At 44.3% G+C, this 18,966-nt stretch overlaps 1 protein-coding gene across 1 annotated transcript; it reads left to right on the forward strand.

Moving 5' to 3' along the window:
• The first annotated feature begins 8,342 nt into the window (after positions 1–8,342).
• Positions 8,343–18,797, forward strand: LOC135575184 (zinc finger and BTB domain-containing protein 7B-like). The gene is given in 4 exon segments (XM_065027801.1): positions 8,343–8,595; positions 12,990–14,077; positions 14,463–14,818; positions 14,821–18,797. Coding segments are annotated over 4 exon segments (1,782 nt in total). The 5' UTR covers positions 8,343–8,532; the 3' UTR covers positions 15,096–18,797.
• Positions 18,798–18,966: the final 169 nt, after the last annotated feature.

Raw genomic sequence — 18,966 nt, forward strand, 5'->3', positions numbered from 1 at the left:
TGTGTGTGTCTATGAGCATGTATTTGTAGGGGTGTGTGTCTGTGTTTGTTTGTAGGGGTATGTGTCTATGAGCATGTATCTGTGTGTGTGTGTGTCTGTGTTTGTTTGTAGGGGTATGTGTCTATGAGCATGTATCTCTGTGTATGGGTGTGTGTGTCTGTGTTTGTTTGTAGGGGCATGTGTCTATGAGCATGTATCGCTGTGTGTATGTGTCTGTGTGTGTTTGTAGGGGTATGTGTCTATGAGCATGTATCTCTGTGTATGGGTGTGTGTGTCTGTGTTCGTTTGTAAGGATATGTGTCTATGAGCATGTATCTCTGTGTATGGGTGTGTGTGTATGTGTCTGTGTTTGTTTGTAGGGGTATGTGTCTATGAGCATGTATCTCTGTGTATGGGTGTGTGTGTGTATGTGTCTGTGTTTGTTTGTAGGGGTATGTGTCTATGAGCATGTATCTCTGTGTATGGGTGTGTATGTGTGTGTTTGTAGGGATATGTGTCTATGAGCATGTATCTCTGTGTGTGTATGTGTGTGTTTGTAGGGGTATGTGTCTATGAGCATGTATCTCTGTGTATGGATGGGTGTGTGTGTGTGTGTGTGTGTGTGTGTGTGTGTGTGTGTGTTTGTAGGGGTATGTGTCTATGAGCATGTATCTCTGTGTATGGGTGTGTGTGTGTGTGTTCGTTTGTAGGGGTATGTGTCTATGAGCATGTATCTCTGTGTATGGGTGTGTGTGTCTGTGTTCGTTTGTAGGGGTATGTGTCTATGAGCATGTATCTCTGTGTATGGGTGTGTGTGTGTGTGTGTGTGTGTGTGTGTGTGTGTGTGTGTGTGTGTGTGTGTGTGTGTGTGTGTTTGTAGGGGTATGTGTCTATGAGCATGTATCTCTGTGTATGGGTGTGTGTGTCTGTGTTCGTTTGTAGGGGTATGTGTCTATGAGCATGTATCTCTGTGTATGGGTGTGTGTGTGTGTGTGTGTAGGGGTATGTGTCTATGAGCATGTATCTCTGTGTATGGGTGTGTGTGTCTGTGTTCGTTTGTAGGGGTATGTGTCTATGAGCATGTATATCTGTGTGTGTGTGTGTCTGTGTGTTTGTAGGGGTATGTGTCTATGAGCATGTATCTCTGTGTATGTGTCTGTGTGTGTCTGTGTTTGTTTGTAGGGGTATGTGTCTATGAGCATGTATCTCTGTGTATGGGTGTGTGTCTGTGTGTGTGGGTGTGTATGTGTCTGTGTGTGTTTGTAGGGGTGTGTCTATGAGCATGTATTTCTGTGTGTGGGTGTGTCTGTGTCTGTGTGTGTGTTTGTTTGTAGGGGTATGTGTCTATGAGCATGTATCTCTGTGTATGGGTGTGTGTGTGTGGGTGTGTATGTGTCTGTATGTGTTTGTAGGGGTATGTGTCTATGAGCATGTATCTCTGTATGGGTGTGTGTGTCTGTGTTCGTTTGTAGGGGTATGTGTCTATGAGCATGTATCTCTGTGTATGTGTCTGTGTTTGTTTGTAGGGGTATGTGTCTATGAGCATGTATCTCTGTGTATGGGTGTGTATGTGTGTGTTTGTAGGGATATGTGTCTATGAGCATGTATCTCTGTGTATGGGTGTGTGTGTCTGTGTTCGTTTGTAGGGGTATGTGTCTATGAGCATGTATATCTCTGTGTGTGTGTGTGTGTGTGTGTGTGTGTGTCTCTGTGTGTGTTTGTAGGGGTATGTGTCTATGAGCATGTATCTCTGTGTATGGGTGTGTGTCTGTGTGTGTGGGTGTGTATGTGTCTGTGTGTGCTTGTGGGGCGGCAGGGTAGCCTAGTGGTTAGAGCGTTGGACTAGTAACCGGAAGGTTGCAAGTTCAAACCCCCGAGCTGACAAGGTACAAATCTGTCGTTCTGCCCCTGAACAGGCAGTTAACCCACTGTTCCTAGGCCGTCATTGAAAATAAGAATTTGTTCTTAACTGACTTGCCTAGTTGAATAAAGGTCAAATAAAAAAATTTTTAAATGAGCATGTATCTCTGTGTATGGGTGTGTGTGTGTGTTTGTAGGGGTATGTGTCTATGAGCATGTATCTCTGTGTGTGGGTGTGTGTGTGTGTGTGTGTGTGTGTGTGTGTGTGTGTGTGTGTAGGGGTATGTGTCTATGAGCATGTATCTCTGTGGGTGTATGTGTCCCCATCCTAGCGTGTGTTTTGCGACATCATTCTCTGAAAAGGGAGGTAATGTGTAAGACAGAGGAACAGCTGTCGAGACCCTCCCTTATGATGTGGCAACTTCACCCAGCAAGCAGACACACACACAGTGCATCAAGTACACAAGTCACACACAGACACACACACTATCACATTGAAAGACACACAAGCTTTTTTCACCCGTTTGTAAAAACACACAAACTCACACAAGTTCTGCACATAAATGGACCACTCATTCACACACTGCTGTTCACACATGTTGTCTTGGGGGCTGGCTGAAACTGCTGACCAGATACAGATAGAAGGTGTGAAACCACTTTGTCAGCATGTGTTAGAACTAGTAAAGCCCTCCCAAACACACACACACACACATATGCATTGACACACACGAACACAAATAATCCTTTCTCAGGCCTGTGTGTGTGTGTGTGTTCCCCATCTTTGTGAAACTCCCTTTCACTGATTGCTAATGATAGCGATTGCTACCACATCTCCCCTCAGACATCTGCAGACACACACCTGCAAGGACTCACTGCAGCTACTTCCTGTCACAGTCTCTCGCTCCCTCCCCCTTTCTTTCTCTCTTCTAACATTCTCTGTTTCTCTAACCTCTGTTCACGTCACTGTTCCTCTCCGTCTCACCTCTCTCTGCCTTTCTGTCCCCCATTCTCCCCCCCACCCTCTCACCTCTCTCTGCCTTTCTGTCCCCCATTCTCCCCCCCCCACCCTCTCACCTCTCTCTGCCTTTCTGTCCCCCCTCTCTTTGTAACAGAACTCTTCTCTTATTTCTTGTCTCTGACACAGGTTGTTGGTAAAGGCTTGATTTTCCTGTGAGATTTACCCCCACCCTGCCTTATTCTATACCTATCTTTACATCTTTTTTACCCCCACCCCTCACTCACTCGTTGGCTGACAGTCTTTTACCACCTCTCCTCTCCCACTCTCTGCTTTCCTGGTATGTTCTCTAGGAAAACGTCTATTTTAAAGTCAAACAAACCTCAGCCGTATTCTTCTCATCTCCTTGATCTCCCCTCAAATCTCAGACCCCCTTTCCTCTTTCCAACCTCACATTTCTCTCTTTTTTCCTCCCTCTTCTCTCCTCACTCCTGTTTTTGGCAGAGAGGCGTGTCTGCTCTATACAATACGTTTCTATGTGAAGGTTCTGTACCGTTCGTCCCTCCTGAATAAAACCCTTGATTCCCATCGGTAAATTGGGATAACATGCAAAATGTCCTCGGTGTGGTGGGAGGGCTGGGTTAAGGGCCTCCGCTCTGTACTGCTCTGCCAGCCAAATGAATAATGTAATGTGTTCTTGGAACTAAGACCTCAACACACACACACACACACACACACACACTGCCCCAGTTTAGCTAAGCAGAGGGGCTGGATGCAGGTACAAAAGGATCGTAAGATTGGAACCTTTTCCTGGATATGATTTGTGTGTTTTTGTTACTTTGCCACTATTAAGAATGTCCTCCATCCTGGCAGATCTTTATTGCATGGTTGAGTGCAATTATTATTCCCTATATAATCACATAGTTTTCATCTTTATAGAATTGCTTAAGCCACGTCTTGGATGTACCAGTAATTACCATAATGTTGTCTTTATTCTTGTTATCCAGCCTTTTAACGAATTCAAATGAAGATTCAAATTCTCTCTGGTTGGGTCTGTTTTTATATCTCTTTGTAAGATGCAAATATCCGTTTCAGGGAGAGTTATCAGTGGAGGGAGTAGAGAGGGTCTGGGTTTTATTGCACTTCAGAAACGGTGCAGGGTCAAGATATACTGTAAATGATGAAGATGATGATGGAGGAAGAGATGGAGAATGGGGATGTGTCTCACATTTAATAACTATTCATACTTGCAATAAGCCTTCATGACATGTTGCGAATGTTTTCTAGCTGCTTTGTCAATGCCTGTAAATGTATTCATAGTTCATTACATACAGGAGGTACATAGTGGTGCCAACTTGTGTTGGGCTGAATAAGGTTCTGTGTGGGGCAGGAACTCTTCTCATCATCCCCTCTTTTACCTCTCTTTCACCCCTCCTCTGAGAAGATGCACCTAAACCAACACCTCTCTCCCAGCCTCCTATGTTTAAGAGGGGGAGAGAGGCTTAAACGAGTGTGTGAGAGAAGGAGATAGAGAAGCACTGAGAGCCAGAGGAGCACGTGGAGGAGGAGAAACGGTATGAGCAGAGAATCATGACTCCTAATTTCCTTCTCTCAGGCCTTGCTGTGTTGTGTTTTGTTTGGGAACAGCAGTTGTTTGGTTCCACCTGTGCTGTTCTGGTTGTCTCGTGTAAATTATACATATTTAAACTGATTTTTGGTTTAATTGAGTTCTCGTTTAGTTTGGTTTGTGTGTAGTTCTGATGGACTGAAATGACCTAGTATGTTATCCTCCCATGAGTATTTTTCATGTTGTGTGTAATGACACATCTCCGTAGGTCTGCTTGTGTGTTCTTTAAGCCATCATGGAATAATACATTTCACTGCCACCCACCCCTCTCTCAAGCTTTGCATAATAATCTTTATTACATATTAAGAAATTCATAAATCGTTTTATTGTATCAGAACAAAAAAAGTAATATTTTATCACACACAATTTAAATACATCTTTCAGGGTTACAAATGTTGCTCACAAATGTCCTTTATTGAGTTTATGTTCGTACATTGTGCAATTATTTCCATAAACCTTGTTTCGTTGTTTTCTTTATAGTCATTTATTTAAGCCTTCACTGAAAAAAAATGTTGTTTTCTAAATTAAACTAAATGAAGAAGTAGCTATATTTTGCAAACTTACATTGCATTTGACATTTGTACAGTATTTCTGGTAAGCTGTGGATTGTTAGGGCCTGTGAAACGTGGATGTGAAATACATTCGAGCATTAGAAGTTTGCTAAAAACACTGCGAGTGAAACGCATTTGAACATATTATGAATGAACACACGCGGAAAGCGTCTGACATCAGAATGAATTGAAACACATTTGTGTGAAGTCATATTTCCCCCCTGGGCTGTTCAGAGATGATATAACTGGTGTGGATTGGGAGATGTTACAGGCTGTAAGGGGAAATAAGCACCAGTGTAATAACAGTCTAATGTCTTGTTTGTGTCAACTACTATTGATCTCTCACTTGGTGAACTCTGTTCAAGTTGCAGTCAAAAGGACAATACGTTTCATCATTATTTTGATGGTCCAATTGTTTTTTACTTATTCATTCTATCAGGACCCCATTTAAAGTGTTGTTATTTCCTGTCTAGAAATATGTATATTTCTCCAATACATGTTGAGTTCGAATGGGGCCGTGAACCATTCTAAGAGCTTTTAGAGAGTGGGTGACGTACATGACGAAGGCGAGGGAAGAGGAAGCCGTATTGTCGGAGGGGAGGAAAGGTAGTCAACTGTCGACAGAGGAGTGGGAGTTGAGAATCCGCTCTGAAACGGAGAGATAAGTTGGCCACCAATCATTAAAGAAAAGGGGATGACGAAGTGTTTTATTTTTTGAAAATAAAATGAACTTATTTACTACATAAACAGTTTTCAACTGGTTCCATTGTTATAGTTTTAGTTTAATTTGTTGGTTTTAATTCACTTGAAGCATGAGGAGTGAGTCTTTCACTGTAATATGGCCTACACTTTATACCAATTGTACAGCATATTTCAACAATCATTCTTAATATGGGTTTTAGTTACTATTATATTCATTTGTCACGTTTGTTTGTCTTCACTGCTTCCTAATGTCTTTGACATTTCCACAAAGTGTTTTGTAAAGTGATGTGCCGTTGTGTTTTCTTCAACATAACAGTCTGACATGTTTTTCCACATACTTTCCACTTGGTTGTTTTTTCTTCGTTTTTACTTCCATTCTTGTGGGAAAAGGAGCTGTGTTTCAAATGATTTGTATGTGTTGATTAAACACACGTCAGTGTATGTTTGGGTGGCTGTGTAATCTATCTGTTGATTAAACACATGTCAGTGTATGTTTGGGTGGCTGTGTAATCTATCTGTTGATTAAACACATGTCAGTGTATGTTTGGGTGGCTGTGTAATCTATGTGTTGATTAAACACATGTCAGTGTATGTTTGGGTGGCTGTGTAATCTATCTGTTGATTAAACACATGTCAGTGTATGTTTGGGTGGCTGTGTAATCTATCTGTTGATTAAACACATGTCAGTGTATGTTTGGGTGGCTGTGTAATCTATCTGTTGATTAAACACACGTCAGTGTATGTTTGGGTGGCTGTGTAATCTATCTGTTGATTAAACACATGTCAGTGTATGTTTGGGTGGCTGTGTAATCTATCTGTTGATTAAACACATGTCAGTGTATGTTTGGGTGGCTGTGTAATCTATCTGTTGATTAAACACATGTCAGTGTATGTTTGGGTGGCTGTGTAATCTATCTGTTGATTAAACACACGTCAGTGTATGTTTGGGTGGCTGTGTAATCTATCTGTTGATTAAACACACGTCAGTGTATGTTTGGGTGGCTGTGTAATCTATGTGTTGATTAAACACATGTCAGTGTATGTTTGGGTGGCTGTGTAATCTATAGTGCTGTATGTTAGTTAAAGAGGGATCAGCAGCCAGAGATGGCTGTCCCTGACTGTTAGAACAGGGGCTGCTGAACAACTAGAAACTAGAAACGGGGTGACTAAGAGAGAGCGAGAAACGACAGGGGACGAGGGGAGAAAGAGAGAAGGCAGAGAAAGAAAATGTCTTACCGTCAAAGATCATTCCTACTTTTTAACTGTGTATGTGTGTGTGCGTGTCTCATTTATAAATTGACTCACAGTTCGATTAACAGGAATCTCTTCCCTTTTTCCGAACAACACTTACATCCCCCTTCTGAGCAACACTTACATCCCCCTTCTGAGCAACACTTACATCCCCCTTCTGAGCAACACTTACATCCCCCTTCTGAGCAACACTTACATCCCCCTTCTGAGGAATCGAAAACCACCCCTTACAGCTTTTTTTATTTTACACCGGAAACTAAACACTAGTATTGCTCTTCATATGTCTTTATCTCTCACTCCCCCTCTCTTTCTCTGTTCACTTCATCTCTCTTTTTATCTCCTCTGATTTCTAGGAGGGGGATTCTGTTAGCATTGAGTTTTCTCTTAAACAAACCTTCTCTCAGCTGGGACAGTTGTCTTTTCTACTGGCTTATTGTTTTGTGCCTCATGACACACACACACACACACACACACACACACACACACACACACACACAGTGTTTTCGGTGGGGATTTTGACCTTTCTGGCAGCACCGTCGATGTCCTCCTCGTCTACAGCTTTTTCCAGGGCGTTGTTTTAGATGCTTACGAGCGTAGGAGACACCTCGAACAAATCTCCCTGAAATCACTTCCTACCTGCTCTGAGAGCGGCAGTGGCACAAACCCATGCCAGCGTCGATAGCTTGACGCATCAAACCCAGAATGTTACATGTTAAGAGTTGTTTTAGTGAACAAGCTTTCATTTGGAGAAGACTTCACAGAGTCAGTCAAAGTTGCCTTATGGATTGTTCTAATGTGACTTTATCATCATCACAGACCATCTGTAATATGGCATGTTGGTTGGTTCATCTAATACCTACCTTGATGTCTGTGGCTGGGTCTATTATGACTCACAGCACCAATATGATTTTGGTTCTTACGTTACTTCTACTTTAACAATTTTGATGTTGGCTGACTTGGCTAAATTTGCACATATTTGACAATGTTGTAGGGTATTTTTGAGCTTCTTTCAAGGTCCCTCATCAGTAATGTAGGTACATAGAGATCCTTAATTCTGTGCATAAGTGGCTGGTGGCTGAAGGATGAGACCACGGGCTGCATCTCAATAGCCCCGCACGGCTTCCTTCCTCTTCTTTCTTCTTCTTCGAGGAGAAGAAGCCACTTTAGACTATTGTACCCAAGTTCCCCCCCACCTGTCTAGACAGATGGACAAACATCCCTCCTACCTGTCCATCAGCCAAGGTCAGAGGTCAGATCTGTGGTCGGGGAGGGGCAGGCCAGGAAGTTGTGTATTTCGGAAACTTACTATCGCTCGTTTCAGAAAATGGACCCACTGTATTTTGGAGAGAGGGGCGCGTGGGCGAAAAGGGGGGAGGGGTATCTCTCAATCTCTCTCTCCGCCGCCAAGCACCTTCTTTTCATAAAACAGGAAGAGAGAGAACGAGCGAGAGAGAAAGAGGTAGACATCCCCAAGGATGAACGCGAAACCCCAACTTCTCTGAACTTGGAGAGTTAAAGGTTTAAGGAGAGCGAGGGAGAATAGAAGGCTGTAACATAGGAAGGAAGAAGCAAGTAAGAGCGAGGAAGACTGAAGTAACACTTATGCCATGACACAGACACAGCATCGCCTCCAGTCGACGGTCCCTCTATCAGCCATGAAGGCAGGAAAGGTAGGGGTGCCGTTTGGGTTTAGACACAGCTGATGGGTTGAGGTTGGGAGGGTAAGGTTTGGGTAAGGTTCTGTTGATACAGGTGGGATTGGGGTTTCTGTTGAAGAGCGATGATATGAACGTTAGTGTGTGGACTTTATGGGTGGGGTGTGTATGTTTTTGTGTGTATTTAATGGGGTGTGTCTTTTGTAGCAGGTTAGTCAGGTGAAACAGAATGTACTGTCGTCGAGGAGAGCCCCTCCAGGGTGCTATGTGGACAGTATTATAGGATGGTTAGGGGGCTGATGGTGGTTGCTATGGGAGGGAGACAAAGGTGGGGGAGGAGGGGGGAGTTAGTCTGTTGTTTGTGGAAAATGTGGTCTGCTCAGGTGTGAGTGGTACTGTGGAACAGGAGAGGAGAGCCCTTGGGTGTTATAAATGAACCTCATCATATGGATACATAGACAATATAGTGTTTAACACTATTATCACCAGGTATGTACCAGTGTGTTTAACACTATTATCACCAGGTATGTACCTGTGTGTTTAACACTATTATCACCAGGTATGTACCAGTGTGTTTAACACTATTATCACCAGGTATGTACCAGTGTGTTTAACACTATTATCACCAGGTATGTACCAGTGTGTTTAACACTATTATCACCAGGTATGTACCTGTGTGTTTAACACTATTATCACCAGGTATGTACCTGTGTGTTTAACACTATTATCACCAGGTATGTACCCGTGTGTTTAACACTATTATCACCAGGTATGTACCCGTGTGTTTAACACTATTATCACCAGGTATGTACCAGTGTGTTTAACACTATTATCACCAGGTATGTACCAGTGTGTTTAACACTATTATCACCAGGTATGTACCAGTGTGTTTAACACTATTATCACCAGGTATGTACCAGTGTGTTTAACACTATTATCACCAGGTATGTACCAGTGTGTTTAACACTATTATCACCAGGTATGTACCAGTGTGTTTAACACTATTATCACCAGGTATGTACCAGTGTGTTTAACACTATTATCACCAGGTATGTACCAGTGTGTTTAACACTATTATCACCAGGTATGTACCAGTGTGTTTAACACTATTATCACCAGGTATGTACCAGTGTGTTTAACACTATTATCACCAGGTATGTACCAGTGTGTTTAACACTATTATCACCAGGTATGTACCAGTGTGTTTAACACTATTATCACCAGGTATGTACCAGTGTGTTTAACACTATTATCACCAGGTATGTACCAGTGTGTTTAACACTATTATCACCAGGTATGTACCAGTGTGTTTAACACTATTATCACCAGGTATGTACCTGTGTGTTTAACACTATTATCACCAGGTATGTACCTGTGTGTTTAACACTATTATCACCAGGTATGTACCCGTGTGTTTAACACTATTATCACCAGGTATGTACCTGTGTGTTTAACACTATTATCACCAGGTATGTACCAGTGTGTTTAACACTATTATCACCAGGTATGTACCAGTGTGTTTAACACTATTATCACCAGGTATGTACCAGTGTGTTTAACACTATTATCACCAGGTATGTACCCGTGTGTTTAACACTATTATCACCAGGTATGTACCCGTGTGTTTAACACTATTATCACCAGGTATGTACCCGTGTGTTTAACACTATTATCACCAGGTATGTACCCGTGTGTTTAACACTATTATCACCAGGTATGTACCCGTGTGTTTAACACTATTATCACCAGGTATGTACCCGTGTGTTTAACACTATTATCACCAGGTATGTACCAGTGTGTTTAACACTATTATCACCAGGTATGTACCAGTGTGTTTAACACTATTATCACCAGGTATGTACCAGTGTGTTTAACACTATTATCACCAGGTATGTACCCGTGTGTTTTAACACTATTATCACCAGGTATGTACCTGTGTGTTTTAACACTATTATCACCAGGTATGTACCAGTGTGTTTAACACTATTATCACCAGGTATGTACCAGTGTGTTTAACACTATTATCACCAGGTATGTACCAGTGTGTTTAACACTATTATCACCAGGTATGTACCAGTGTGTTTAACACTATTATCACCAGGTATGTACCCGTGTGTTTAACACTATTATCACCAGGTATGTACCCGTGTGTTTAACACTATTATCACCAGGTATGTACCCGTGTGTTTAACACTATTATCACCAGGTATGTACCCGCGTGTTTAACACTATTATCACCAGGTATGTACCCGTGTGTTTAACACTATTATCACCAGGTATGTACCAGTGTGTTTAACACTATTATCACCAGGTATGTACCAGTGTGTTTAACACTATTATCACCAGGTATGTACCCGTGTGTTTTAACACTATTATCACCAGGTATGTACCTGTGTGTTTTAACACTATTATCACCAGGTATGTACCAGTGTGTTTAACACTATTATCACCAGGTATGTACCAGTGTGTTTAACACTATTATCACCAGGTATGTACCAGTGTGTTTAACACTATTATCACCAGGTATGTACCAGTGTGTTTAACACTATTATCACCAGGTATGTACCAGTGTGTTTAACACTATTATCACCAGGTATGTACCAGTGTGTTTAACACTATTATCACCAGGTATGTACCTGTGTGTTTAACACTATTATCACCAGGTATGTACCAGTGTGTTTAACACTATTATCACCAGGTATGTACCAGTGTGTTTAACACTATTAGGTGAGAGCCAGGGGAACAGGAGAGGAGGTTAGGTGAGAGCCAGGGGAACAGGAGAGGAGGTTAGGTGAGAGCCAGGGGAACAGGAGAGGAGGTTAGGTGAGAGCCAGGGGAACAGGAGAGGAGGTTAGGTGAGAGCCAGGGGAACAGGAGAGGAGGTTAGGTGAGAGCCAGGGGAACAGGAGAGGAGGTTAGGTGAGAGCCAGGGGAACAGGAGAGGAGGTCAGGTGAGAGCCAGGGGAACAAGAGAGGAGGTTAGGTGAGAGCCAGGGGAACAGGAGAGGAGGTTAGGTGAGAGCCAGGGGAACAGGAGAGGAGGTTAGGTGAGAGCCAGGGGAACAGGAGAGGAGGTTAGGTGAGAGCCAGGGGAACAGGAGAGGAGAGCCCTTGGGTGTTATAAATGAACCTCATCATATGGATACATAGACAATATAGACTTCTATAGACCTGGTAACCTACCTAGAAAGTAGTCTATGGATTAGTAAAATGGAGTAAGACACAAACTTCCGCTGTAGGCCTAAATGCTCTCTCTGTTTCACACTCTCTCACTCTCTTCCTCCATTATACACCTCCCCTGGAGGGCATGTGTGAAAGGGAGGACACGGAGTGGGTGATGAGGGCTTGAAAAGAAGGGAGGACACGGAGTGGGTGATGAGGGCTTGAAAAGAAGGGAGGACACAGAGTGGGTGATGAGGGCTTGAAAAGAAGGGAGGAGAAGAACAAGCTTCTGTTATCCTCGCATAAACACTTCTAAACACGTCATGTTTTACCCAACATGAACTCTTCTCTGTTTTCACTTTCCTAAAGTCAAAGTTCTGTTTCAGGAAATACCACACCGCACACTGTTAAGGTTAGACTCAGTGAGCAGAATCCTGACTTAAAATACATCCATATAACTTGAATCTTCCTTTGACGATGTGACATACGCAAAAGCTCTAGTACCTTGTGTGTGTGTGTGGACGTCGTCCCCAGTACTGTCTGACTCCTCTCTTTCACCTTCCTCTTTCTGTCTCTTCCTCAACTTCGTCTCTCTCTCTATTTTTAATCAAGGAGCTAATACTATCAACCACTGACACACACACACACTCTGGCACCCCCTCTGATCCTCCCAGTTGTCCCCCCCTTCCCACCCCCTCTGCCAAAATCACTTTTTCCTGATGTCGTAATCTAGGGTTGAGGGGGTGTTAGTTCGAGGGAGAAGGGAGGAGTGATTGAAGGAGGGATAGCACTAAGCTCTTGTTTAATATGGTCCCTCACGTGAAGGAGGGATAGCACTAAGCTCTTGTTTAATATGGTCCCTCACGTGAAGGAGAGCTCTTTGTGGAAGTCACGCTAGTAATGAGAGGCTACAGTACCAACCAAAATATCTCTGCACCGTGACTGCATTAACTAACACAGTTTTACTTGACAAAGGACACGTCCATGCACTGAGGTATTCTAGGTATGTCAGCATTTGTTTTCTGGTATTCAAAGCCATGAAATGTGATCTATATCAAAAGCATACACAATATTGTTCTGATGTCATTGCTTGACATTCACCACACCAGAAGAAATGTAAAAAAAACTTTGGCTGATTCTTGTTTTTTTTTTTTCATGTAAAAAAAACATCTGTGGCCACTGAATTATTTTGATTCAGCCTGAACTTCAATGTCTGTGTTATTCTAACCAACTGTTCCCTCCTGCAGGTGGCGATGTCTCCAGGAGAGGACGGTCTGATCGGGATCCCCTTCCCAGAGCACAGCAGCGAGATCCTGTTCCGCCTCAACGCCCAGCGCAGGGCGGGGCTACTCTGTGACCTCACCCTGACCTCGCGGGGTGCCCGCTACCCTACCCACCGCTCCGTCATGGCTGCCGTCAGCCTCTACTTCCGCGGGCTGTTTGGAGCGGAGGAGGGGGCCGAGGCAGGGGCCGAGGCGGGGGGAGGAGGAGGAGGGTTCAGTGTGTGCCAGCTGGACTGTGTCGCGCCCGATGCCCTGGATGCCCTGCTGGAGTTTGCCTACACGGCCACCCTGACCATCCGCAGCTCTGGCATGAGAGATGTGTTGAGAGGAGCTCAGTTACTGGGGATCCAGTGTGTGGTTGATGCCTGTAGAGACATACTGGGGGAGGCAGCGGGGGAGGTAGAGTGGGAGACTGGGGAGGAGAGGGAGAGAAGGGTGGAGAGGGAGAGAAGGGTGGAGAGGGGGGTGAAGAAAGGCTCCCGGAGGAAGATAGACAGACGGAGAGTCACCAAGGTGGAGTCATCGCACCACCAGCCACTGCCTCATCGCCCCAACATTAACACACACCAGCACCCCTCCACTCCTCCTCCACACTCCTCACCTGTTCAAGACGGGGCCCACTCTCATCCCTCCACCCGACCCCCCAGCCCTGAGCAGGATGAACACCCCCCCACCACGGGACAGAACGGGGAGTGGAAGCAGGGCAGGGATGCAGGGAGAGGGAGTACAGCAGTCAACGGAGGGGTGCACTGGCCTCAGGAGCGCCTCCTCGCCCCCCACCCCCCTATTCCCCTCTCAGACGACAGGCTGTCAGAAGACGAGGAGGAGATGGGGAACGGTGGGGTGCCCAGCTTTACTTCAGCCCCCCTGGCAGAGCAAGAGGTGGCCACAGGGGCAGGAGGAGGGGGTAGGAAGAGGAAGTCTCAGACCCCCCAGCAGTGTCCTGTCTGTCAGAAGATCATCCACGGAGCAGGGAAGCTGCCCAGACACATGAGAACACACACCGGGGAGAAACCATTCGAGTGCTCTACCTGCGGGGTCCGCTTTACCAGGTATGTACCTGTGTGTTTAACACTATTATCACCAGGTATGTACCTGTATGTTTTAACACTATTATCACCAGGTATGTACCAGTGTGTTTAACACTATTATCACCAGGTATGTACCTGTGTGTTTTAACACTATTATCACCAGGTATGTACTTGTGTGTTTAACACTATTATCACCAGGTATGTACCTGTGTGTTTAACACTATTATCACCAGGTATGTATCAGTGTGTTTAACACTATTATCACCAGGTATGTACCAGTGTGTTTAATACTATTATCACCAGGTATGTACCTGTGTGTTTAACACTATTATCTATAACAGATTACAGAGCTAGCATTGTTCTACATATGATGCTGAGCCATTATCCTCTTTCCTTTCTCTCTCAGGAATGACAAGTTGAAGATCCACATGCGTAAACACACAGGGGAGCGTCCGTACCCTTGCCCCCACTGCCCTGCCCGCTTCCTGCATTCCTACGACCTGAAGAACCACCTGTCTCTCCATAGTGGGGCACGCCCCTTCGAGTGCCCGCTCTGCCACAAGGCCTTCGCCCGTGAGGACCACCTCCAGCGCCACCGCAAGGGCCTCAGCTGCCTGGAGGTCCGTACCCGGGCACGGCCGAGGCGCGGGCCTGGGGCTGACCACGGGGAAGAGGGCAGAAGGGTTAGAGGAGGAGGAGGAGGGTATTCTCCAGACCAACTTGAGAATCTGGCCCTGCAGCCCCACGCCTCAGCATTCCACCCCGTGCTGGGATGGTTGGCCTGGGAGATGGGGCTGGGGCTGGAGGTCAAATGGTGTACCAGGAGGAGGCTGACGGGGAGCAAGCTATAGCCCTCCTAGGGCCTCACAGGTTACCCTACTCTGGTCTGCTGTGGAGAGGCCTGGAGCTGGGGGTGAGAGGGGTGGAGGGGGAGGAGGCAGGCGGGGGCCACTCTCCTGCACTTCAGCATGCAAGATGGGAGGAGGCGGCAGAGGAGGCGGCAGAGGAGGAGGCAGAGGAGGATGAGGAAGACGAGTGAGAAGAGAGGAAGAGTAGAGCGTGCATGGATGTGTATGTGTGTGCATGTGTTTGTGCGTGCGTGTGTGGCACCTACAGTATGGGTGGGGATCTCACTCAGGTGACTGGACCTGCTCCTTCTTACAAAGCGCTTAGAGAGACTAAACGATAGAGAAAGACTAAACGATACAAAAAGAATAATGGAAAACGGGTTTTCTGATTTGTTATTGTTGTTTCATGGCTCTGTTTTTATTTCAGTTGTCTTTTATTTCTATTTTCCATTATTTCTATTTGATTTCATGCTGTGGTTATTCTTATTAGCTGTACATAAAAAAGGCTTTATTGAGGGAATGTTTTGCACATAGATGTGCTGATGGGGATATGGGGTTCTTTTCTCTCACTATGCAAACTGAAGTCAGGAGATGAGAAAAATGATGTGTCCAGGTGTAAAAAAAAAAAAAAAAAAAAAAGAAAAGAAAAAAAAGCAGAGAAAAGAAATCATGTATTTTTGAGCAGAGTGCTGTTAGAGTAATATAACAATCAAATGTTATTGAAGTTCAAACAACATCCATCTGGCACTACTAAACCCTATCACTCTTCATGTCACTATACTAGCACTCTCAGCGGGGTAGTAAGAAACCAGAATCATCCGGAGACACAAAGCCTGAAAACCGGTAGCTTCCGGTTCCTTCCGACCCGCTCAGGCATTTGTTTTACGCCTGCTAAGTTAGGTAAGTATAGTAGTAGGTGTGGAATCTGCTGTTTGACTTTGGGTGTACCCTACTACCCTCTAGTGGTTATTGGTGGAGCTAGTCGCCAATGGCAACAAGTCACCAGGTTTCCTATTGAAGACATTATCTAACAGTAACAGTCATATTTTAATAAGGTTTATTATTTTGCTGTCTGTTGTAAGTAGATTTTCATGCCCTTTTATGAGGCACCGATGATACCAAAGATTTCAGTTTATTTCTTCCTAATCAATCAGTTTGATCAAGCACAGGAGCACCAGAGCTATAGATTGAGATGGGCACGCACTGGTTGAATCATTGTTGGTTCCACGTCATTTCAATGAAATTACATTAAACCAACGTGGAATAGACATTGAATTGATGTCTGTTCCCAGTGGGATGGCTCTAAGGGTATCCTGGGATTTTAGAGCCAAGGTTTGGTTGAAAGACGTGTCTTCATTTGCCCGGTTCTCTGCTGCAGACTGCTAGAAGGGTTGGACACTGCTTCCATAGGTTCGATTCTCTGTGGGGCTCTACTACCCTACCAAGCAAAATGGCAGTGACTGCTCATAGAGTGGAACTGAGAAAAATGTATTTCATTTACCTTGGTTTCACAGTAACTTTATATAGTTCCTGCTAACATGACCCACATTTTCTCCAGAATACAATACAAAAGAGGCAGGATATTTGTCCTCATGATTAAGCATGTATTTAATGTAGCAAAAATGTTCGACCAAATGAGCAGTTACTGCCTTTTTGCTTGGTAGGGTAGTCTAGTGCTCTGTGAAAAATGCCTGACCAAAACTAGACTACATCTGCAGGGTCATTGGATGATTGTTAATGAGAGGTGTGTTTGTTGCTTTAGCGTTTACATTTTGACATCGACAGGGGACAATTCCTTTCCAAAGTTTCCTTCTTTAAAATGTCTTCTGATCATGCACTCCTCGTTTTTTGTTGATTGCAAAAAGAGCGAGAGAAAAGGAGAGAGCGAGACCAAAAGGGAAGGAGGGACCTTGATCTCTTGATTGCTCTGTATTTATTTATTTATTGTTATTTATTGTGGCTTTCCAGTTGAAACTGTGTGTGTGACCTGACCCAGGGTATCCACAGTGACCTGACCCAGGGTATCCACAGTGACCTGACCCAGGGTATCCACAGTGACCTGACCCAGGGTATCCACAGTGACCTGACCCAGGGTATCCACAGTGACCTGACCCAGGGTATCCACAGTGACCTGACCCAGGGTATCGACAGTGACCTGACCCAGGGTATCCACAGTGACCTGACCCAGGGTATCCACAGTGACCTGACCCAGGGTATCCACAGTGGCCTGACCCAGGGTATCCACAGTGACCTGACCCAGGGTATCCACAGTGACCTGACCCAGGGTATCCACAGTGGCCTGACCCAGGGTATCCACAGTGACCTGGCCCAGGGTATCCACAGTGACCTGACCTGGGTTTGATACAGTGACCCGCAACACCACTCGGCTCGGTCCCCTTCTGGCACAGTTGAAGTGCTCTGTACCTGCTTCCTTTAGAGTCTTAAGAGAAACTGCATTGTGCTTAACGTGACGGCTAACAAAGACCCGTACACCCAGTGCCATGTTGGGTGATAGGTCCTCTGTTGGCTATTCTCCCTCCTTTTGCATTTGTTTTGCACAACACATCACACCCTGAAAAGGTACTGCAATAATACTGGCACATTCCATCCTCCGGGGGAGAAAGAAGGGATCAGAAAAGAGAGGGGGAAAAGAGACAGACCGAGCCTTTCTCTCTCTCTTTAGAGCACAAGACAACTGTCGCACCACCCGTAGCCATTTCACACTTTCAGTTAAAGAGATAAGCATCAACTGCACTTAGGGAGAGAACTGTGTTGTTGATTCAACATGTACTGTATGTTATTGTGTTTTCTGTCAACGCTGTGTGTATAAGTCACAGATAGGCCCTTAGGGGGCCTGTCTCTAGGAGACCAGCGACCATCTTGGGTGGCCCATTGCAGGTGTAAGGCTACTTTGCTTACAGATAATCAACTATTTCTTCAAAGTCTGTCACTCTTTAGGTGATAGTGAGTTATGTTCTTTATTTACAACTATTTACGAGAGCTGTAACTCTAGCCTGAAGCTTATGTAGCTCTAGCAGACTGGACCTGTGTGTGCTATCCATTCCGCGCTATGTAGAAGAACTTTCCTTGTTTCTGATTTATTTGCACTAAAATATTGAGAGCTTTTATGTTTTTTTGTTTCACCTCCTTATCCATTCCATGACGTCACTCAGTATCGTTTATGATTGTAAGAGAAGATATCTGTATATTGTTCCTTCAATTCTTGATAATAACATTGGTCTATATTCTTTCTACTGCGTAGTGTAATAATCATGATAAGAGATTGCAATGTAAAGGGGTGAAGCTGCCTTGGACTTTTAGTTTTGTGCTGCAACTATTCTCAGGAAATCTTGAGCAATGCACTAAGTAATTATGCAAAATTGTGGGGGAGATATGCTGTGTATATATATGTAGCCTATGTATGTTCATACATGTGTCTGAAGAGGTAGTGACACCTTTCACTCAATAGTACGGTTCCAATATAACCCCTTGTACCACATGACTATGAGGAAGTCAGATAAAAGCAAATAGAGAAATAGTAGATATCCATTTGTATGGTAAAACATGTACAATGTAGTGTACATCAATTGAAACCAGCCAGTCACACATTGTGCTGAAAGGTTTTTTGTGCTGAGGGGTGTTGCTACCAGCATTCAGAGAACTTGGGGAGTGAATGAGAGGGAAACATTATGCCAGCTGTGAAGCGTGGTGTTTCTATGGAACTTTATGTCGTTTTATTTGGCTTTGGTGAAGGGATCTGGGGTCTGTTTTGAATAGAGACACCACTATCAGGGATACATTTTTGTCTTTCCGTTTCTGTCAGAGATATTAATTCATTTTCCCATTTGTTTCAGATAATGTAAAGAAAACAGATAAATAAACAAAGATATCTATCCCTGTCTGTTTGTTATTTATTTATTTGACACTAGTGCACGGTTCCATATCCATAGATGGTAGCCTGGGTAGGCCTAATGTATTAGTCTACAGCCTGTTTCCTACTGTATTACATTGTAGAAAATGAGTTGTAACTTCGATCTGTCATTTGGTATCTGAACGTTTATT

Source organism: Oncorhynchus nerka, linkage group LG14 (assembly GCF_034236695.1).
Source record: "Oncorhynchus nerka isolate Pitt River linkage group LG14, Oner_Uvic_2.0, whole genome shotgun sequence".
Lineage (NCBI taxonomy): Eukaryota > Metazoa > Chordata > Actinopteri > Salmoniformes > Salmonidae > Oncorhynchus > Oncorhynchus nerka.